Source organism: Caretta caretta, chromosome 1, assembly GCF_965140235.1.
Source record: "Caretta caretta isolate rCarCar2 chromosome 1, rCarCar1.hap1, whole genome shotgun sequence".
NCBI lineage: Eukaryota > Metazoa > Chordata > Testudines > Cheloniidae > Caretta > Caretta caretta.
Window position 1 is genome coordinate 264987136 of NC_134206.1, and position 22829 is coordinate 265009964.

General features: G+C 47.1%; 1 protein-coding gene across 5 annotated transcripts in view; it reads left to right on the forward strand.

The window, feature by feature from the left end:
* GRIN2B (glutamate ionotropic receptor NMDA type subunit 2B) overlaps positions 1–22829 on the forward strand; it is a 285971-nt gene that overhangs the window by 233773 nt on the left and 29369 nt on the right. For all 5 annotated transcript variants that reach the window (XM_075124250.1, XM_048835352.2, XM_048835354.2 and 2 more), the window contains one exon: positions 2896–3125. In XM_075124250.1, coding sequence (XP_074980351.1) covers positions 2896–3125 — 230 coding nt within the window. The remainder of the gene's footprint in view (positions 1–2895; positions 3126–22829) is intronic.

Sequence of the window (22829 nt, forward strand, 5' to 3'; positions counted from 1 at the left end):
GTAAATATTACATGTTCGGACAGATGTTTTTGTTACTACAGATGTGTGTAATAGTGCAGATGTGGATGGCAGGTGCATATGTTACAGTGTTTGCTTGGTTTCAGAGAAGCAGCCGTGTTAGTCTGTATTCGCAAAAAGAAAAGGAGGACTTGTGGCACCTTAGAGACTAACCAATTTATTTGAGCATAAGCTTTTGTGAGCTACAGCTCCCTTCATCGGATGCAGTCAGTGGAAAATACAGTGGGGAGATTTATATACACAGAGAACATGAAATAATGGGTGTTACCATACACACTGTAACAAGAGTGATCAGGTCAGGTGAGCTATTACCAGCAGGAGAGAAAAAAAACCTTTTGTAGTGATAATCAAGGTGAGCCATTTCCATCAGTTGACAAGAACTATGAGGAACAGTGGGGGGTGGGAGGGAGATAGTTTTACTTTGTGTAATGACACATCCACTCCAGGCCTAACGTAATGGTGTCCAGTTTGGAAATTAATTCCAATTCAGCAGTCTCTCGTTGGAGTCTGTTTTTGAAGTTTTTTTGTTAAAGAATTGAGACTTTTAGGTCTGTAATCGAGTGACCAGAGAGATTGAAGTGTTCTCCGACTGGTTTTTGAATGTTATAATTCTTGACGTCTGACTTGTGTCCATTTATTCTTTTACGTAGAGTCTGTCCAGTTTGGCCAATGTACATGGCAGAGGGGCATTGCTTGGTCACTAATGCTCTAGTTAAGGTTACTTTGATACTCCCATCACTGTGTGGTTCTGTGGTTGACAATGCAGTTGTGAAAATATGCAGTGAAATCAGTTGAGAGATTAGTGTTTTAGGGTGGAATTTTCAAATGCACTTACGGGTATGTCTACACTGCAATTAAAAACAGGCAGCTTGCCTGTGCCAGCTGATTCAAGCTTGTGGGGCTCAGGCTTAGAGGCTGTTTAATTGCAGTGTAGACGTTCGGACTCGGGCTGCAAGGTGGGAGGGTCCCAGAGCTTGGGCTTCAGCCCAAGCCCAAAAGTCTGCTCGGCAATTAAACAGCCCCTTAGCTCAAGCCCCTTAGCTGGAGTCAGCTGGCACAAGTCAGCGGCAGGTGTTTAATTACAATGTAGCTATACCCTTAGTGACCTAGGCACTGATAATCAGTGGGAATTGCGCCCCTAAATTATGAGGGCATTTTGAAAATCCCATTCTTAGCCTCTCTCTCCTCTTTTTTCTTAATAATAAATTAATGCAATGCACAAAACCATGCTAATGTCATATTAGCATTACAGTTATAAGCACTCAGAAAGCCAGGAAGTTCAAAAAAGTATATTTCTCACAATAGCTAACTTGTCTCCATTTCATATGGAGGATCCAATTTTGACAGCTGAGACATCCCCACTGGAGTCAGCTGGAGTTGTGTGTGCACCTCCAAGGGTAGAAGTGGGCCACTTGCACTTAAAGTTATATTTTAAATAAAACAGTTAGTTATCTCGAAGGGCTAAGGTGTAGCTAGCCTGACATGGGTGGAAGAGAAGGTGCAAGAAATCTTCCCTCCCTTGTGCTCCTCTGTAGAGGTCAGCCCTAGTCACCATAAACAGCACAAAGACTATATCTAAGTGTAGCACCACCGCTGGCACTAGACGCTCCACCGATGTGGCAGGTGGGAGTATGGCCCTACCTTTTCAATACCGCACTGTGGGGCCTGGTGGATAGTGCACGGGGCTGGGACTCAGGAGACCTGGGTGCTATTCCTGACTTGGCCACTGGACTTTGCTAGGTGACCTTGGGCAAGTCAGTTCCCCCCTTGTGCCTCAGTTTAGCTATCTGTAAAATGGGGATAATGATCTGGACCTCCCTGTAAAGTGCTATATAGGAGCTAGATATTGTTACTGTACCAGTTCGCTGAGCTGAGCTGACACCAGAGGGTCACATGTGCAGTGGAGCTCCCACTTGGACAGTTGCTTCCTGAGAAGAACTCTTGGAATAATTCCAATTATAATCTCTCTCCCAACCTTATGGGGGCAAACTCCAGTCTGTCTCTCAGAGATCTCTAGCACTGTGTCTAGTATATGCAGTGTGGAAGAGATAAGGTTGCCATAAGAACCTTACAGTTTTCATATTCTGAGTTTTCAAAATGATAAGCTGAGTGCTCCATTCCCAGATGTGTTTGTTATAGTTAGCGTGAGGTTCTACTCTGAAAAGTGACTATGTAAAAATAGCCCCTTCTTGCATGGCAGATCTGTTCCTTGCATGTCAGATTCAGAGTCAGAGCTGCTGACTTTCTGAAAAAGTAAGATCTGTCTGTTTTTTTACTACTGTCTGCCCCTCAGAGCCAACACAGCTCAGGGAGATAGAGCTGGGCTCTGCATCATCAACATAATGGCAAAGGGAGATCCATTTGTAGGGCTACTTGTGCAACCCTGTGGTCTTCAGGTTGGGCACTTACTTATGCCTGGGCCAACCCACTAAGGGTGCTAGTTTGCATGCGCATCCCTGAGGGAGTAATTGGCGGGCAGTGGTGTTGAACAGCTGTAAGAGAGGGCAGAATTCATCTGGCAGAATCTTTATTGCTAGTGATGATGCCCAAAGCAGAAAGGAACAGTTTGACTTTCAGATTCCAGGGCCAGTTAGGAGTTAGAAAAAAGCATCTTTTTTCCTTGTAAACTGTACTAATTTGTCAACAAAATCCTGGAGACATGATAAACATGGAAGTCCACGTTGCCATTTATTACAAAGTCACTTTTCAGAGTAAGGCTGCACTTTAGTGCCACTGCAGGGACACATGTGAGTGCATTACAGCTGTGGGAACAGACAGAAATATTAATCCAGTGATCAAGTTGCATGAGTAAGTAGAACTGAAGATTGTTTATCCTGAGGTTTTCACTGCCTGTGTTTTATTCCTTGGTCACTCCAGAGCCAGGTGGACCCTCTTTCACCATTGGCAAAGCTATCTGGTTGCTGTGGGGTCTGGTGTTTAACAACTCGGTGCCAGTGCAGAATCCCAAAGGTACCACTAGCAAGATCATGGTGTCTGTGTGGGCCTTCTTTGCTGTCATCTTCCTGGCCAGTTATACTGCCAACCTGGCTGCCTTCATGATCCAAGAGGAGTACGTGGACCAAGTGTCTGGACTGAGCGACAAAAAGGTAACCGATCCATTCCAAACTTGAAAGCATCTTTCAGCCTCTCTAACCCATTCTAATTGGCAACCAATGCATTGGTGCAGTGTCTGGGATAAACAGTGCTAAGACTGATCACTGAAACATAGTTGCACTTTACATGTTCAAAGCACTGTGCAAAGAAGGATGGGGTAACAGTACCGGATATCATGTTATAAAATCTGTGGGCCAGATCCTCTGCTTGTATAAATGAGTAGAGATCTATTGACGTTAGTCCATACACTGATTTACACCAGTGGAGGGTCTGGTCCTGTATTTTAATGCTCACTGTTATGAATAGACACTTAAAAACTCAAAACAGAAATGCTTTGCTTTTCTGAACAGTTTTCTATCCCTTGTTTACACACACTAGTTTTTGTTATCTCAGACTAATCACTTATGCTGGGTGGTACACGTTGGTTTGCTCTGATGTGTGCAGGACAGCGCTCACTGGTTTGTTAGGGTAGGGTTGTTTATGAGCACTAGGCCGTGCACCATGGTTTATTTTTATTATATGGGTACTCATGAGTATGCTGCTGTAGGTTCTTGTTTGTTAGCCTGGAGTTTGTTATTCAACCAAGGGCTGCTCAAACTGTTAATGTTGATAACTACAAAGTAATGCACATTGGAAAACGTAATCCTAACTATACATATACAATGATGGGGTCTAAATTAGCTGTTACCACTCAAGAAAGAGATCTTGGAGTCATTGTGAATAGTTCTCTGAAATCATCCCCTCAATGTGCAGCGGCAGTCAAAAAAGTGAACAGAAAGTTGGGAATGATCAAGAAAGGGATAGATAATAAAACAGAAAATATCATATTGCCTCTGTATAAATCCATGGTATGCCCACACCTTGAATACTGCATGCAGATATGGTTGCCCCATCTCAAAAAGGATATATTGGAATTGGAAAAGGTTCAGAAAAGGGCAAAAAAAATGATTAGGGGTATAGAACGGCTTCCATATGAGGAGAGATTAATAAGACTGGGACATTTCAGCTTGGAAAAGAGGCAACTAAGGGGGGATATGATAGAGGTCAATAAAATCATGAATGGTATAGAGAAGTAAATAAGGAAGTGTTATTTATTCCTTCGCATAATACAAGAACAAGGGGCCACCAAATGAAATTAATAGGTAGCAGGTTTAAAACAAACACAAGAAAGTATTTTTTCATGCAACGGACAGTCAACCTCTGAAACTCCTTGCCCGAGTATTGTGAAGGCCAATATTATAACAGGTTTCAAAAGGGAGCTAGATAGATTCATAGATGATAGGTCCAGCAATGGCTATTAGCTAGGATGGGCAGGAATGCTGTCCCTAGCCCCTGTTTGCCAGAAGCTGGGATTGGGTGACAGGGCAGGGATCACTTGATGATAACCTGTCCGTTCATTCCCTTTGGGGCACCTGCCATTGGCCACTGTCAGAGGACGGGATACTGGGCTTGATGGACCTTTGGTCTGACCCAGTATGGCCGTTCTTATGATTTATTGCTGTAGGGTGGCCTCTAAACATGAGGCTGCAAACCCTTTTGTTATCATATGATGACTAGTGAGAACTTGACTCTACACACTGGCTTGCTATTGCAAACCTGGTTTGTTATTGTCAAGGCCCCATCTATTCCATGACAAGATAGACTCAGTTCTGGGGCCAGGTCCCCTAGTGTAGGCAATACTTCTGTGCAGCAGCCTGGAAGTTCTGTGACAGATTCATGTACATTTTTTTAAAATAGCATTTTTAAAGGAATGAAATACGTCGATGAATAACCCCAATCCATACAGTAGCCCTTGTGGTGTTTGTTTTGATAATATTTTCACTTTGTTTCATGCTGTCTCCACATTCTCACATTTCAGCTTTTTGTATTGACAACATGTTACTGCAGGCTAGAAGCAGTCAGGCAGAAAGCTGGAAGTTTTGGCAGCTGGGTAAGGGATAATTGGGGCTTTTGACACCAGAGAAAGGCTGGGCATTGTACGGGATTGTGGGATAAACATGCTAGCTGGAAGTTTCTACTAAAATGATCATCACTAAAACAGTGAAGTGTTGCCATTAATGTATTGTTATTAGGTTTCACCATTAACAACCCATTGAACTGAGTGCACCTCCAAGTCTTGTTTCAGGGTGCCTGCAGACTCAGGAAGACAACTACTCATCTGTTTGCACTCTATGCGTATTTTTAAGGTATTCTTCACACCCATGAGGAGGTGTATATAAAATATGAAGTTGATTCTGAGGCAAATTACACAGCTTCAGATTCATGGAGGGCACTGGACTTTGGCCATATTGTTGAGGATGTTATTGTAGGGTTGCTGGAATGAAGTGGGTCTGGGTACTCTTTCTCCCACTTTGTTTATACATTTATAATTGTTTTGGATATTTTCTACACAACAACCCAAGTTTATCAGAACAGAGAAGATAGACAGAACATGCTCAGCTAATCAGTGTGTCACACAAAAATGGCTTTCAGTGCCGATGGTGCATTGGGGTTAGAATTGCAAAGTTTTGCAACAAAATCTGGAACCAGGTGCAACTGGCCTAGCAACAATTCAGGGGTTTCATATCATCTCAGGCCCAAGCTTTACTCTGCAATGTACCCTGCCAATGCCAAGTGAGGGGGAGGCCAGGAAAGCTCTACTTCAGCCAAAAGCCCTCTAAGTAAATAAGCTAGGACTACATCTTAATAGATTTTCACTCACTTCACACCTGAAGAGGCACAAAGAAGCAATGACAGAATTTTCAAGCAGCAATCCATATGTCCTTGAGCAGTTGTTAAATGCCCTAGTCTATCTGGTTGAAATTCACCCCTGTGCAGAGGGCCCCCCACAAAGTTCATATATCACTTATGACCCACTTACACTCTCAATACAGGGTTTAAATAGAACTTGAATGCTGCATTGTCCCAGTTGGTTAGGCAGAAGGGATACTGTGAGGAGACAATAGCTGACAAACCAAAGAAAGCCAAGAAGAGAACAAATGTAAATCCTTGCAAGGAGTCAAGGGCACCTAGGCTTCCTGGGAGTCTCTTTCCCCAACATGCTAAATCATGGAAATCTTGCCCTTGGCAGTCACTGGGGCAGCAAAAACCTCCCAGCCGGTCACATTTTCTGGAGAGGGACAGGCGCCTCTAGCAAGACATAGGTCAGGGGACAAAATAGCCCAAGTTAATGCTGAGGGTCTGGTCACTGTAAGGGATATTGGCCTTCCTCTCGGAGACTTCTTGAACCTGCTAGCAAAAGCCTTTAATAGCATGAAGATCGTAGGTTGAGGATCCCAGCACCTTAACTGTGGAGGAGTCCAACATGCCAGATGTAATAAGAAGGAAAAAGAGACTATCACCAGCTGTGGCTTTCTATCATCAGTCAAGTTCAAGGCAACTACTGTTGAGTACATTTCCACTGATAGTGTCTCCTTGGATGTAAGGATCTGCTCTAGAAAAAGTGCTAGACCAGGGGTGGGCAAACTACGGCCCATGGGCTGGATCGCCAGCCATTTTAAGCTGGCCCTTGAGCTCCTGCTGAGGAACAGGGTCTAGGGCTTACCCCGCTCTAGCCGGGGAGCAAGCTCAGGGTCCGCTCCACACGGCTCCCGGAAGCAGCCACATGGCCCTGCTCTGGTGGTCCAGCCGGTGAGCAGGGTTGGGGGCCACTCCATGCAGCTCCCGGAAGCCACGGCATGGCCCCCCTCCGGCTCCTGTGCGCTCCAATAGCCCCGTTCCAATGTCCCCCTCCAGTGCTCCAATGGAAGCTGTAGGGGCAGTGCCTGCAGACAGGGCAGCGTGCAGAGCCGCCTGGCTGCCCCTCAGTGTAGAAGCTGGAGAAGGGACATGCCGCTGCTTCCAGAAGCCGCTTGAGGTAAGGGCCACCTGGAGCCTGCACCCCTGAGCCTCTCCCCACACCCCAACCCTCTGCCCCAGCCCTGATCCCCCTCCTGCCCGTGCAGGAGGGGGCTTCGGGCTGGGGTGAGGGAATGGTGGGTGAAGGCTCTGGCTGGGGGTGCGGGCTCTGGGGTGGGGCTGGGGATGAGGAGTTTGGGGTGTAGGAGGGTGCTCTGCCTCAGTTCCAGCCTAGAGCACCCTCCTACACCCCAAACTCCTCATCCCAAGCCCCACCCCAGAGCTCGCACCCACAACCAGAGCCCTCACCCCTCCACCTTCCATTCGCCCAGCCTGAAGCCCCCTCCTGGACCCTGAACTCCTCATTTCTGGCCCCACCCTGGAGCCCGCACCCCCAACCAGAGCCCTCACCTCCTCCCTCACCCCAACCCCAATTTTGTGAGCATTCATGGCCCGCCATACAATTTCTATTCCCAGATGTGTCCCTGGGCCAAAAAGTTTGCCAACCCCCATGCTATACTCTCAGTTTTGTCTTCTCCAGACCTCTCTCTCCAGCAGCCCCTAATAATATCAATTTAAATAAACTGTTCAGGAAGGACAGGGAGGCCAGAAAAGGTGGGGGCGTTGCACTGTATGTAAGGGAGCAGTATGACTGCTCAGAGCTCAAGTATGAAACTGCAGAAAAACCTGAGAGTCTCTGGATTAAGTTTAGAAGCGTGAGCAACAAGGGTGATGTCATGGTGGGAGTCTGCTATAGACCACCGGACCAGGGGGATGAGGTGGACGAGGCTCTCTTCCAGCAACTCACAGAAGCTACTAGATCGCACGCCCTGGTTCTCATGGGAGACTTCAATCACCCTGATATCTGCTGGAGAGCAATACAGCGGTGCACAGACAATCCAGGAAGTTTTTGGAAACTGTAGGGGACAATTTCCTGGTGCAAGTGCTGGAGGAACCAACTAGGGGCGGAGTTCTTCTTGACCTGCTGCTCAGAAACCGGGAAGAATTAGTAGGGGAAGCAAAAGTGGATGGGAACCTGGGAGGCAGTCACCATGAGATGGTCGAGTTCAGGATCCTGACACAAGGAAGAAAGGAAAGCAGCAGAATACGGACCCTGGACTTCAGAAAAGCAGACTTTGACTCCCTCTGGGAACTGATGGGCAGGATCCCCTGGGAGAATAACATGAGGGGGAAAGGAGTCCAGGAGAGCTGGCTGTATTTTAAAGAATCCTTATTGTGGTTACAGGGACAAACTATCCCGATGTGTAGAAAGAATAGTAAATATGGCAGGCGACCAGCTTGGCTTAACAGTGAAATCCTTGCTGATCTTAAACACAAAAAAGAGGCTTACAAGAAGTGGAAGATTGGACAAATGACGAGGGATGAGTATAAAAATATTGCTCGGGCATGTAGGAATGAAATCAGGAAGGCTAAATCACACCTGGAGTTGCAGCTAGCAAGAGATATTAAGAGTAACAAGAAGGGTTTCTTCTGGCAACAAGAAAAAAGCCAAGGAAAGTGTGGGCCCCTTACTGAATGAGGGAGGCAACCTAGTGACAGAGGATGTGGAAAAAGCTAATGTACTCAATGCTTTTTTTGCCTCTGTCTTCACGAACAAGGTCAGCTCCCAGACTACTGCACTGGGCAGCACAGCATGGGAAGGAGGTGGCCAGCCCTCTGTGGAGAAAGAAGTGATTCGGGACTATTTAGAAAAGCTGGACGTGCACAAGTCTATGGGGCCGGATGCGTTGCATCCGAGACTGCTAAAGGAATTGGCGGATGTGATTGCAGAGCCATTGGCCATTATCTTTGAAAAATCATAGCGATCGGGGGAAGTCCCGGAAGACTGGAAAAAGGCTAATGTAGTGCCCATCTTTAAAAAAGAGAAGAAGGAGGATCCTGGGAACTACAGACCAGTCAGCCTCACCTCAGTCCCCGGAAAAATCATGGAGCATGTCCTCAAGGACTCAATTCTGAAGCACTTAGAGGAGAGGAAAGTGATCAGGAACAGTCAGCATGGATTCACCAAGGGAAAGTCATGCCTGACTAATCTAATTGCCTTCTATGATGAGATAACTGGTTCTGTGGATGAAGGGAAAGCAGTGGACGTGTTATTCCTCGACTGTAGCAAAGCTTTTGACACGTTCTCCCACAGTATTCTTGTCAGCAAGTTAAAGAAGTATGGGCTGGATGGATGCACTACAAGGTGGGTAGAAAGTTGGCTAGATTGTCGGGCTCAACGGGTAGTGATCAATGGCTCTATGTCTAGTATCTATGTCTAGCCAGTATCTAGTGGAGTGCCCCAAGGGTCGGTCCTGGGGTCGGTTTTGTTCAATATCTTCATTAATGATCTGGAGGATGGTGTGGATTGCACCCTCAGCAAGTTTGCGGATGACACTAAACTGGGAGGCGTGGTAGATATGCTGGAGGGTAGGGATAGGATACAGAGGGACCTAGACAAATTGGAGGATTGGACCAAAAGAAATCTGATGAGGTTCAAGAAGGAGAAGTGCAGAGTCCTGCACTTAGGACGGAAGAATCCAATGCACTGCTACAGACTAGGGACCGAATGGCTAGGCAGCAGTTCTGCAGAGAAGGACCTAGGGGTGATAGTGGATGAGAAGCTGGATATGAATCAACAGTGTGCCCTTGTTGCCAAGAAGGCCAATGGCATTTTGGGGTGTATAAGTAGGGGCATAGCGAGCAGATCGAGGGACGTGATCGTCCCCCTCTATTCGACATTGGTGAGGACTCATCTGGAGTACTGTGTCCAGTTTTGGGCCCCACATTACAAGAAGGATGTGGAGAAATTGGAGAGAGTCCAGCAAAGGGCAACAAAAATGATTAGGGGTCTGGAACACGTGACTTATGAGGAGAGGCTGAGGGAACTGGGATTGTTTAGTCTATGGAAGAGAAGAATGAAGGGAGATTTGATAGCTGCTTTTAAGTACCTGAAAGGTGGATCCAAAGAGGATGGATCTAGACTATTCTCAGTGATAGCAGGTGACAGGACAAGGAGTAATGGTCTCAAGTTGCAGTGGGGTAGATTTAGGTTGGATATTAGGAAAAAACTTTTTCACTAAGAGGGTGGTGAAGCACTGGAATGCGTTACCTAGGGAGGTGGTGGAATCCCCTTCCTTAGAAGTTTTTAAGGTTAGGCTTGACAAAGCCCTGGCTGGGATGATTTAGTTGGGGATTGGTCCTGCTCTGGGCAGGGGTTGGACTAGATGACCTCCAGAGGTCCCTTCCAACTCTGATATTCTATGATTCTATGATTCTAAATGACCCAGTCTTGTAGAGACTGTCTTCTTCAGGACCTCTCCTAACGTTTTTCTTCAGAGGCCCTGCTAGTGCTATGCAAGGATCTTACCAAACTTCTAAAGTTCACCCCCCTTTCTCCTCTGCCTGATGCTGATTTGCTCCCTGCTGTCTCTGAGGTGAATAAGCTTGACAGTTCTACTCTTTTGTAGCCTGCTATCCAAAAATTAAGACATGGGCTGCTCACTGTACTTCATCTGTTAATTCCTCCAGATGATAAGGCTTCCTGCTTATAAAATCATGTTCTGTGTTGTGGTCCCTAAAGTAGATTCAGTTGTAGCCAATTTGGGGGAGGGAAATCCACTATCCATTGAAAGAAATGTTGGCTCCGAGAATCCCCTAAGCAAATGTGTGGATGATCTTTTAAAAAGGTCCCAAGAAGTCTCCTATTGCCATTTAACCCTTTCCATTCACCCACTCTACTCAGAGAGGGCTGTGAGTGACTCACTGAACTACACTGAACTGTCGACATTGCCGTTAACCCAGGTGATTGTTACCTTGGTCTGACCATCCGGGTCAGCCTGGCCTAGGTGTGCACATCCCCACAGTAAAGCCTGATCCACACTACTGGACCTTCACTATTTCTGCACTTGCCCTAATGTGTCATTGGGTATATCCTATGGTTCTTTGTGCTGAGACAGGCTAGGTTTTTTCCCCAGTCAATTGTGTCAATTGCAGGAGAACGTCTCTGTCCCTTAGAGGGCAGTTGTGGGAAGGGAATGGAGAACTGTCATCACGCAAGTGATTTAGCCTGTGTCCTCACTGCAAAGTGGGTGGATTTTTCCCTGAGTGAAAGCCTCCACTCTAATTCTAGCCTACAGCCCCCGATGCACCAGCTAGCTTGGGTGGACAGCACCATTAAACTCAGGTGAGATTGTTTTGTGTGTGTGGATGAGAAAGGAATTAAGGGCAACATCCGAGTAAGAGTCCAAGTTAGCTCATACCCTTAGAGAGGAAATTCTCTGCCCTTCTGGTTCATTCAGCCGGTGGAACCCAGGCTGTCTTCCTGGTGACGTGAAGTCGCGCTAGAGGAGCATCGTAGCACAAAACTCGGTGCAAGCCATAAATGCTTACTCTTCAGGGCTCACTGAGGAGAGGCTGAGGCCAGCTGTGAGACAGTAGACTCTCACCATCACATAGAAAGTTCAGTGGATGTTTTCCTGAGTTATGATCAGCTCCTTGGCTCTGGGCACAATTTATTAACAACCTTTTCCTTGCAGCACCCTCCTTCCTGGCTGTTCCTGGGGTATTACACTCCACTGGCCTTCCAGCTGCGGGTTGCACATGAACTATGTTCTCTCAGTCTTCTCTCAGGTTGCTAGGGTGGCTGGGCCCTCTGGCCAAACCCCAAAGTCCATCCCTTCCAGGGTATTGTCTCCTCTCCTTGCCACAGCACTCCCTCAGCAACAGCACTTCTTCAACCTCACACCCTTCTTGGGTGTCTTCAGCAGCAACACCATCCCTCCCTGTTACAGCCCTGCTTGCAGGAGTAGGAACAGGCAGCTTCCAGCAACCAGCCTCTTTCCTCTCCCAGGACTCCTCTTTTTGTGCCCCACAGCAGTCCTGGCTCTTGGCCACCAGGGAGGCAAGCCAAAATTGGCCCCGGTGCCGCCGAGTCCACAACCTTCTTAAAAGACCAGCTCGGCCTGTGAGACCAGGACACCTGGCAGGTGCACTGAGCTAGAGTCTCTCCTGAGCTAAGATCTGCTTGATGCTACACAGGGGAGTTGGGATCTGGCTACAGCTCCCGGATTCTCCAGTGGTGGTGGCTGCAGTGTAAATGAATGAAGCCTAGGGGCTGCTGCTATCATGGTGAGAGGCAGCATTTGGTCCCTATGGGACCATATTCCAGCTGTAAATTGGCATTGTGGAGCACATCTTATACCTTTCTCCATTTGTCCACATAATCCGGCATGCCCACCTGCCATGCCCCTCCATCCTCTGACTGTTGGGGCAGTTGGTGTCAGAGCCAACTCTGAGGGCTTTATCCCAGCTGAAAATTCCCCTCTGTCTGGGGATGTTCAGCTTGGCAGCTATGGTCAGATTCTGGCTCCTTTGTGATACGATCTGAGCAGCACAAAGGGGTCAGAACAGCAGCAGTGAATCTTGCCCTCTGATTCATACTCAAGGCTGGCAATCATTGCTCTCAATTTAGGAGCCACTGGGAAGGCCCTGTTTGCCGTCACGGAGTCTTTCTTTCAGGGCCGACTCTAGTCACCAGCTAAGCAAGCTGGTGCCTGGGGCGGCGCTGCTGAAGGGGAGGCACTCTGGCAGCAGCCCCCGCGGCAATTTGGCGGCAGCTCCCTCCGATGTTCCTGTTCTCTCCGGCAGCGGCATATTCGGCAGGGGTTTTGGGTTTTTTTGCTGCTCGGGGCGGCAAAAAACATAGAGCTGGCTCTGCTTTCTTTCATGCAGGCCAGGAAGTCCTAGTCTGGACAGACAACTCAGCAATTGTGGCCTGCTTGAACTGCCAGGAAGTGCTCAAAGTCCAAGCTTCTGCTTTAGCGAGGTCAATAGAAACCTAACCGCTCTGCGGGCTCTCCTCTTCCAGGGAGGTAAATCACCTCACAGGAGTCCATGCGTTCCAGTTCCTAGTGTCCCGATAGGGTCTACCCCTCTTGTAGCTGTTTGCCTTCTTGCCAAATGTCCCTGCTTCAGAGTTCTGCATCCAGTTCCTGGGCCTGGGTTTTTCCTGGCTTTAATCAGGGGTCATAACCTGGTTTCTGGTAATAAGTGTTTCAGACGGGCTTGGAGAAAGAAGTGGCTGCGTAGTTCAGGTTTCTGAAGGCAATAAATACAGAAATCGGAACATAAATGAAATAATATTTGAAATAATCCGCTAGCTACAAACACATTTCCATTCATATACCGTAGTAATAGAAGAAAAGCAAATGTGAACGGTCAGCAGTGCATACAAATAATGCCCGTAGAGATGAGATAAATTAATTAAAAATAAATTCAAGAAAATAAATAGCGTTTATACTTTGGTTGAAAATGCCTAAGAACCTAGCAAAGCAAAGCACCAAAACGATCATCTCATAATTGACATAAAGTGCACAGAAATGGCCATCTAGCTCCTGGTAAATTAATGTAGCTTGTCTAGGTTTCACATGTGTTTACAATTTTTTAAGAAGTTAATGAAATGTTAAGGTGAAGGCCCCATGGGCTATGCAGCACATTAAATCTGAATTATACGACCAGGCCCTCAGATATGCAAAGCACTTAAGCATGTGCTTAACTTTGAGCATGTGACTAGCCACATTAAAGTCAATGGACTGCAACTCACATGATTAAAGCTAAGCACATGCCCAAGTGTATTGCTGGGCTGTGTGGTCATATATAGCAGGTCTCTGCTCGGGAGGAGGCTAGGAAGAATGCCAGGTGGGAACCTTCTATGTTGACAGATCTCCTAAGGAGCGCAGCAGTAGGGCTCATCTTCTTTGCACCTTAAAAGACCTGCAGGAGGGGAAACTTCTGGCCATGTGGCTTGGAGGTAGCAGTGGAACTTGTAGGAGGGCACTTAACACTAACACACTTTTTTTTGTGTGCTATTTGTGTGGATTTATGTGACAAAAAGAGGCTTGTGTGCAGCAACTTGAACAGGTAGAAATTGTGCAGCTGGTTCCGTGGCAGCACAATTGTGCTGTTCAAGCGACCTCAGCTGAGGTTATGAGTTAGCTGGACAAAAGTCAGGCAATTCATAGTTAAAGATCACACAGCAACTTTAACTCTATAGTGTTGCATGTAAAGCAGGGTTTATCTCACATGCTCATAGAATCCTGGCTTATGCCACATCCTATTTGGAAACCAGAATTCTGTAATGGAATAGGATTGTACTTCTTTCTCCACTGCTTCTCCAGCAAGACTGTTTGTCATACACAAGTTGAATTGTGTGCTGTGTTCTGTGTAAAAGTAGCCTTTCTAGTTAACATTAGATGCACATCTGCAGAGCTTTCTATCACTGCATAATATAGTATATGTGTATGAACTGTACAACACAAGATTTAGAGTCAAGGTTCACTTTTAACTCTGAATTTCTTGACTTCTATGCCATCTGATGATCTCTCTGCACATCATTATAAATTGTCAGTTACTAAGATGTATAATAACCGTCAAACTGGAAATTCTTATTTCCCCTTATACATACAGTGAGTTACAGCACAAATTGTACAGTCTTCACGCTGGGCTTGATTTTCAGGTTTCAGTGAGATCCTCAAAACAAGCCACTGTGCTTGAAGAAAATTGGTTTTGAAGCTATGGATGTTTAAAATCGGCAGGGTTTGAAACATTCTCTTTCTCCCTATCCCCTTTCTTCTTTCATTTCCCTCTTTTTTTAAACCTCCGCTCAAACAAGAATGGTTTGGGACATGGTGAGGCTATGATGTGCTTTAGCTTTGACTCACAGGATCCTCTCTCTTCCATGGCTCTGCAGGGGCTAATGGCAGTAAAAACTTCTAATGCGGCTCTTCAGAATTAACGGCAGTACAAATGTGGTTCTGTCAGGAATTTCAGCAGATGAGACACAGGAGGAGCAAATGTGCTGAGTAAGTCTCTGGGTTTGATTCATCCCTTCAAGCAAAGGGAGATGCAACTTCTTGGGCTTTGCTGCGCTCATGGCAGAATGACGGGATTCACTCTGTCCCTAACTTCCTCTGTGTTAGGTAGGATGGCAGACTAGATGTTCACAGTGGTCCCATCTGGCCTTGGAATCTGTGAATCTACCCTTACTGCACTTGGCACATCACTGGCATCACTAACTATTTTCTGACCCTTTTTCTCTTGTAATCTTCATTCGGTATTAACCCTTTGGGGATTGCAGCTTTATTTGGCCACCTACCTGTTCATTTGGCTGGCAGCCTGGGAAATGCCAGCCTTCTGAGAGTTGTAATAAAAAGGAACGATGATTCGTTCTGTTTCCTGCTTCCAAATAAGCCAGCAGAGGAAGAAACAAAGATTATTTTTATTGATTAGTTATGTCGTTTTGGAACAACATAACTAATCAATAAAATGTGCATGGCACTTTGCAGCCAAATGAAAGACAATGGCTCTGCTGCCTTAGGAGAGTTTACAGTCTGTGAGCTGTGAACTGCTTCATGCATCTCAATGGGCTTTTAACTCTGAAGCTCCATGATCCGAGAAAGAGAGGACGTGGGTGACATGAAAAGAGACCATTGGGTTGCTTGGGTTAGCAATGGGCACAACCTGATGCTACATTTATCTTTTCAATAATGTAGATTGCAAGCTGTATGGGGCAGGGACTCTGTTTTACTATGTATTTATACAAAGCCTAGTGAAAGGTAGCCCTGATTCTTACCGGGACCTTTGGATGATACTGCAGTATAAGTAATGGTCATTTTTAAAGTTACTCTGAAGAGAATTCTACTGTTTACAATTACTCAGGGTAAAATCTGGGTTCCCCTGAAGTCAATGGGGCCAGGCTTTCATCTCAGAGTCCAGTACTCCATGCCCATGTGCAGATCAGCTTGCAGCAGGGGCAGGTTAGCCACTACTAGCACGCTGTTCCATCATCACATACCTTTGAATATAAATCCCAGAACTTCATTGGCCTTCTTTAGTAAAGCTGGTCAGAAATTGCATTTTTTACAAAAATATGGGTAAAAAATGTGTCTCCTTGATGTGTCAGAAAACTTAATATTTTTGATCAGCTCTATTCATTACAGTCAGATTGTTTTTCAAACTCCTGTGTAATGTGCTGTCCACTGTCACCCCTGGATCTTTTTCACTATTATTGAACCCCAGGCTTCTCCCTTCCATTGAATATTTATGCTTCTGATTATATTTCCCCTAACATATGCGTGTGCATTTTTCCAAGTGGAATCTCACTTTATTTCCTTCTCACTGTTTGCCTGGGAGTTTATTACACGGCTTTTTCCCCCATTGTATTTTAATGGGAGGTTGACTGCATAATAGAGAATGTATGGTAGGATTTCATGTTGGGAGGAGTGGCCCATAGAATGAATGACCCACACCCTCTACACATGCATGTGCACAAATAAAAGCTACGGATACCCTAGTTTAACTCATATCTGGTAACCCACTGAACTGTAACACCTATGGCCTGTTCTACACAGGAAAATTAGGACAGCATAACTATGTCGCTCAGGGGTGTGAAACATCCACATCCCTGAGCAGTGTTGTTAAGCTGACCTAAGTCCCTGTGTAGACAGCGCTAGGTAGATGGAAGAATTCTTCTGTTGACCTCGCTACCACCTGTGCTGACAAGAGCATCCTTCCCATCGGCATAGATAGTGCTACAGGGGCACAGCTGTGCCACTGAAGCAGTTTAAATGTGGACAAGCCCTATGTCTGTGCTTATCGTATCATGGGTTAGTGTGTGAAGTGGCCTTTGTGTTCTGCTTGATTGAGAAGCTAAGTGATCCCAGTGGGAGCATGGATTTCTTTTGGTGAAGAGGCTTGTGGCGCATCTAGAGATCTGACTGAGGTGGGGCTTTATAGTCCAATGGGTGTGCACTGATGAAGCATGTTAACCCTGTGGCGAAGAGGCTGCATGGACTGTACACATAGTGATCTAGTCCTGATGCGTATATGGTGTTTTTGTGGTGAGTGTGTGTGCAAAGGCCTGGTCATGAAGAGGCTGCAGAGCTGTGATGTGTGTGTAGCGACTGAGTCAGAGAAGGGGATATCTAGCCCCAGCGAGGGCATGGTGATGTGGGTGATAAATAACCCTGAGATGCAGTTTGGTCAGAGAAGAGGCTATGCAGCCTTGAGGTTGGTAGCGATCCATTTAGTACAGAGACTGCTCGGACCTGACATGTGCATAGCGATCCAGTCATTGAAGAGACTGTATAGTCCCACTGTGAGCATTTCTTTGGCAATAATTACATGTGACGGAAGCTGCTTCCACCAATTGGATCGCTGCTTTCATCTCAGCCATTTTACAAGGACAACTATTTTTAAACTTGCTATTTTTGAACTTCCTTTCTTTTTTTTTCACCTCTGAATTGTTCCCAGTTTGCTCTGTTCCTTTGCCTGACCCAGTGGTGTCACTATTTCACCCGCTGACATTCTTGCATCTTGCGCATTTGCTAAGTAGAACCTGACCTCCTCCCAGCACCTTTGTGGGGGAGTTTAATCTAATTCTTTGCCAGTGTTGTTACAGTCAGCAGCACAGTCAGCAGCATTAACACTGATACCCCCCTTGAGACTCATCTAAGCAGTGCACAGAGCAAGGCACTGTGCCCAAGAAGGCCCGGGGATTTGGAACACCAAAAGGTATTTGTGAATATGATAAATCACAAGAGGAAGACCTGAGGGAATTGAATGCATTTTCAGGACCTCCCGACCCTGTATGTTAGATATGGCATTGTCCCCTCACACTTTAGAATCAAGGCAGTGTATTTTTTCATTGTAAATGGTAGGAGAAGTCAAGGGACCAATGCTTCACCACTGGAGTCCTGGGTTTGAATCCTGTCATGGGGTATATGGAAGGGCTGATGGGGGAATACCGTGGTGGGAGAGGAAATGTGGGGATGGGAGAAAGGGAGGAACTACATGTTTGCAGCCACCTGGAAGGGACTCTGGGTTCAGTCTTGGGAAGAAAAAGTGTCTGAAATGGAAAAGTCTGGTGTCTGAGTGGGGGTGAGGGGGACAAGCTGGGACTGAAGCTTCAGAAGTGCCTGTATGAGGGAACTCTTATTAACTAAGGAATGAGCAGCGCTGTCTCTTAAGCCTGCTCTACACACAGATTTTGTGCCTATGTAACTCTTTAGGTGCCTTATACCAATACAGTTTATGGAAATGAGCTGTGCAGGTGTGAGGCACCTTTATACAAATATAACTGTGTCCCCCTGGGGTGGTACAAGTTTTGTGTGTAGACAAGCCATTAGAAGGAAAGGAATACAGACACAGCCTCTGATGATAATGATGATATAGATTCCAGTAGCACTAAAAATGTATTAGGCACTTTCCAATTACAGATCAAGGCATAGGTTCCAACTCCGTGGCTGCTCCAGGACTGAACAACCAGGGGTAAAAAATGGTGGGTGCTGAGCACCCACTGGCAGCCCCCTTTTCAGCTCCCTGCCCAGCGCCTCCCACCTGCCAGTGGGCCCCGCTGATCAGCACCTCCCCTTCCCTCCTCACGCCTCTCACCGTCTGCGATCAGCCTTTTTGCCGCGTGCAGGCGGCTCTGGGGGGCAGGGGGGAGGAGCAAGGGTGCGGCGCGCTTGGGAGAGGGACCAGAACGGGGCCGGAAGAGGCGGGGTGGGGGTTGGGCCTTTGGGGAAGGGGTGGAGTGGGGGTGGGGACTGGGGTAGAACTGGGGGTCCAGCACCCACCCCCCTGGCACATTGGAAAGTCGGCGGCTGTGGATCAAGGCACGGTCTCTCCTCTGAATCTAAAAAAAGACAAAGATGAAGGAGGGGGCAAAGGGATACTGTCCAGAAGCAAAGCGACCAGGGTGATTATAAGCATACATCTCAACAGAAACAATGGTGTATCTTTTGGTTTTGATTTGTTTGTTTTTTAATGTGACGCCTTTGAAAAGGGGTCACAGTCAGATTGGTCCCAGGTGGGGATGATGCGGAGACCTAGTGCATCATGTGAATCAACCAAACATAAGCCACGTGGGGGCTCACCTCGCGTGGGAAACAGTGATATAGGCAGGAGTAACGAGATGAGATTCAGAAAGGAAAAATGTAGGCTGATTATTAGGAACGATTTCCTAAGACTGAGCTCTGTTAAGCTGTGAAGCCATTTTCCAAGATAAGTGATGGAAGTCCTGTCCTGTGGGACATGTAAAACTAGACTGGACAAAGCACTCGAAAACGTACTGTCAGGAACAGCCCTGCCCAGGCCAGCGGATGGACTAGATCACCGAGTGGGTCTTTTCGAGCTCTAATTTCTAGGAGAAGCTCAATGCTGGGGAAAAGCCACACAGCAACTTCTGGTTCACTGAGCACGTGGCTGGATACCTTCAGACACTTAATTTGGCAACATGTGACCTCCAGAAAAAGAAGGGGAAACGTCCATGTACCAGCAATGCAGATACAGGTAAGTAACCGTTTTCATGTTCTCTCCACAGGTACCATTGCGGGGAGTGGCCCAGATGATACATCTGGGGGAAGGGAGCAGAAGGAGACTCCACCAGTTGAAAGGCATGAGATGCACTGTCTTAAGGTTGGGGGTTCCATGACCACCACTCCCAAGAGAAGGAGGCGGGTGGTGGTGGTCGGGGACTCTCTCCTCAGGGGGACTGAGTCATCTATCTGCCGCCCTGACCAGGAAAACAGAGAAGTCTGTTGCTTGCCAGGGGCTAAGATTCGCGATGTGATGGAGAGTCTGCCGAGACTCATCAAGCCCTCGGACCACTACCCCTTCCTGCTTTTCCACGTGGGCACCAATGATACTGCCAAGAATGACCTTGAGCGGATCACTGCAGACTACGTGGCTCTGGGAAGGAGGATAAAGGAGTATGAGGCACAAGTGGTGTTCTCGTCCATCCTCCCCGTGGAAGGAAAAGGCCGGGGTAGGGATCGTCGAATCGTGGAAGTCAATGAATGGCTACGCAGGTGGTGTCGGAGAGAAGGCTTTGGATTCTTTGACCATGGGATGGTGTTCCAAGAAGGAGTGCTAGGCAGAGACGGGCTCCACTTAACGAAGAGAGGGAAGAGCATCTTCGCGAGCAGGCTGGCTAACCTAGTGAGGAGGGCTTTAAACTAGGTTCACCGGGGGAAGGAGACCAAAGCCCTGAGGTAAGTGGGAAAGCGGGATACCGGGAGGAAGCACGAGCAGGAGCATGTGAGAGGGGAGGGCTCCTGCCTCATACTGAGAACGAGGGGCGATCAGCGGGTTATCTCACGTGCCTATATACAAATGCACAAAGCCTGTGAAACAAGCAGGGAGAACTGGGGGTCCTGGCAAAGTCAGGGAATTATGATGTGATTGGAATAACAGAGACTTGGTGGGATAACTCGCATGACTGGAGTACTGTCATGGATGGGTATAAACTGTTCAGGAAGGACAGGGAGGCCAGAAAAGGTGGGGGAGTTGCACTGTATGTAAGGGAGCAGTATGACTGCTCAGAGCTCAAGTATGAAACTGCAGAAAAACCTGAGAGTCTCTGGATTAAGTTTAGAAGCGTGAGCAACAAGGGTGATGTTATGGTGGGAGTCTGCTATAGACCACCGGACCAGGGGGATGAGGTGGACGAGGCTTTCTTCCGGCAACTCGCAGAAGCTACTAGATCGCACACCCTGGTTCTCAGGGGCGACTTCAATCATCCTGATATCTGCTGGGAGAGCAATACAGCGGTGCACAGACAATCCAGGAAGTTTTTGGAAACTGTAGGGGACAATTTCCTGGTGCAAGTGCTGGAGGAACCAACTAGGGGCAGAGCTCTTCTTGACCTGCTGCTCAGAAACCGGGAAGAATTAGTAGGGGAAGCAAAAGTGGATGGGAACCTGGGAGGCAGTCACCATGAGATGGTCGAGTTCAGGATCCTGACACAAGGAAGAAAGGAAAGCAGCAGAATACGGACCCTGGACTTCAGAAAAGCAGACTTTGACTCCCTCAGGGAACTGATGGGTAAGATCCCCTGGGAGAATAACATGAGGGGGAAAGGAGTCCAGGAGAGCTGGCTGTATTTTAAAGAATCCTTATTGAGGTTACAGGGACAAACCATCCCGATGTGTAGAAAGAATAGTAAATATGGCAGGCGACCAGCTTGGCTTAACAGTGAAATCCTTGCTGATCTTAAACACAAAAAAGCGGCTTACAAGAAGGGGAAGATTGGACAAATGACCAGGGATGAGTATATAAATATTGCTCAGGCATGTAAGAATGAAATCAGGAAGGCTAAATCACACCTGGAGTTGCAGCTAGCGAGGGATGTTAAGAGTAACAAGAAGGGTTTCTTCAGGTATGTTGGCAATAAGAAGAAAGCCAAAGAAAGTGTGGGCCCCTTACTGAATGAGGGAGGCAACCTCGTGACAGAGGATGTGGAAAAAGCTAATGTACTCAATGCTTTTTTTGCCTCTGTCTCCACGAACAAGGTCAGCTCCCAGACTACTGCACTGGGCAGCACAGCATGGGAAGGAGGTGGCCAGCCCTCTGTGAAGGAAGAAGTGGTTCGGGACTATTTAGAAAAACTGGACGTGCACAAGTCCTTGGGGCCAGATGCATTGCATCCGAGAGTGCTAAAGGAATTGGCGGATGTGATTGCAGAGCCATTGGCCATTGTCTTTGAAAAATCATGGCGATCGGGGGACGTCCCGGAAGACTGGAAAAAGGCTAATGTAGTGCCCATCTTTAAAAAAGGGAAGAAGGAGGATCCTGGGAACTACAGACCAGTCAGCCACACCTCAGTCCCCGGAAAAATCATGGAGCATGTCCTCAAGGACTCAATTCTGAAGCACTTAGAGGAGAGGAAAGTGATCAGGAACAGTCAGCATGGATTCACCAAGGGAAAGTCATGCCTGACTAATCTAATTGCCTTCTATGATGAGATAACTGGTTCTGTGGATGAAGGGAAAGCAGTGGACGTGTTATTCCTCGACTGTAGCAAAGCTTTTGACACGTTCTCCCACAGTATTCTTGTCAGCAAGTTAAAGAAGTATGGGCTGGATGGATGCACTACAAGGTGGGTAGAAAGTTGGCTAGATTGTCGGGCTCAACGGGTAGTGATCAATGGCTCTATGTCTAGTATCTATGTCTAGCCGGTATCTAGCGGAGTGCCCCAAGGGTCGGTCCTGGGGTCGGTTTTGTTCAATATCTTCATTAATGATCTGGAGGATGGTGTGGATTGCACCCTCAGCAAGTTTGCGGATGATACTAAACTGGGAGGCGTGGTAGATATGCTGGAGGGTAGGGATAGGATACATAGGGACCTAGACAAATTGGAGGATTGGACCAAAAAAATCTGATGAGGTTCAAGAAGGAGAAGTGCAGAGTCCTGCACTTAGGACGGAAGAATCTAATGCACCGCTACAGACTAGGGACCGAATGGCTGGGCAGCAGTTCTGCAGAGAAGGACCTAGGGGTGACAGTGGACGAGAATCTGGATATGAGTCAACAGTGTGCCCTTGTTGCCAAGAAGGCCAATGGCATTTTGGGGTGTATAAGTAGGGGCATTGCCAGCAGGTCGAGGGACGTGATCATTCCCCTCCATTCGACACTGGTGAGGCCTCATCTGGAGTACTGTGTCCAGTTTTGGGCCCCACACTACAAGAAGGATGTGGAGAAATTGGAGAGAGTCCAGTGAAGGGCAACAAAAATGATTAGGGGTCTGGAACACATGACTTATGAGGAGAGGCTGAGGGAACTGGGATTGTTTAGTCTACAGAAGAGAAGAATGAGGAGGGATTTGATAGCTGCTTTTAAGTACCTGAAAGGTGGATCCAAAGAGGATGGATCTAGACTATTCTCAGTGATAGCAGATGACAGGACAAGGAGTAATGGTCTCAAGTTGCAGTGGGGTAGATTTAGGTTGGATATTAGGAAAAACTTTTTCACTAGGAGGGTGGTGAAGAATGCGTTACCTAGGGAGGTGGTGGAATCCCCTT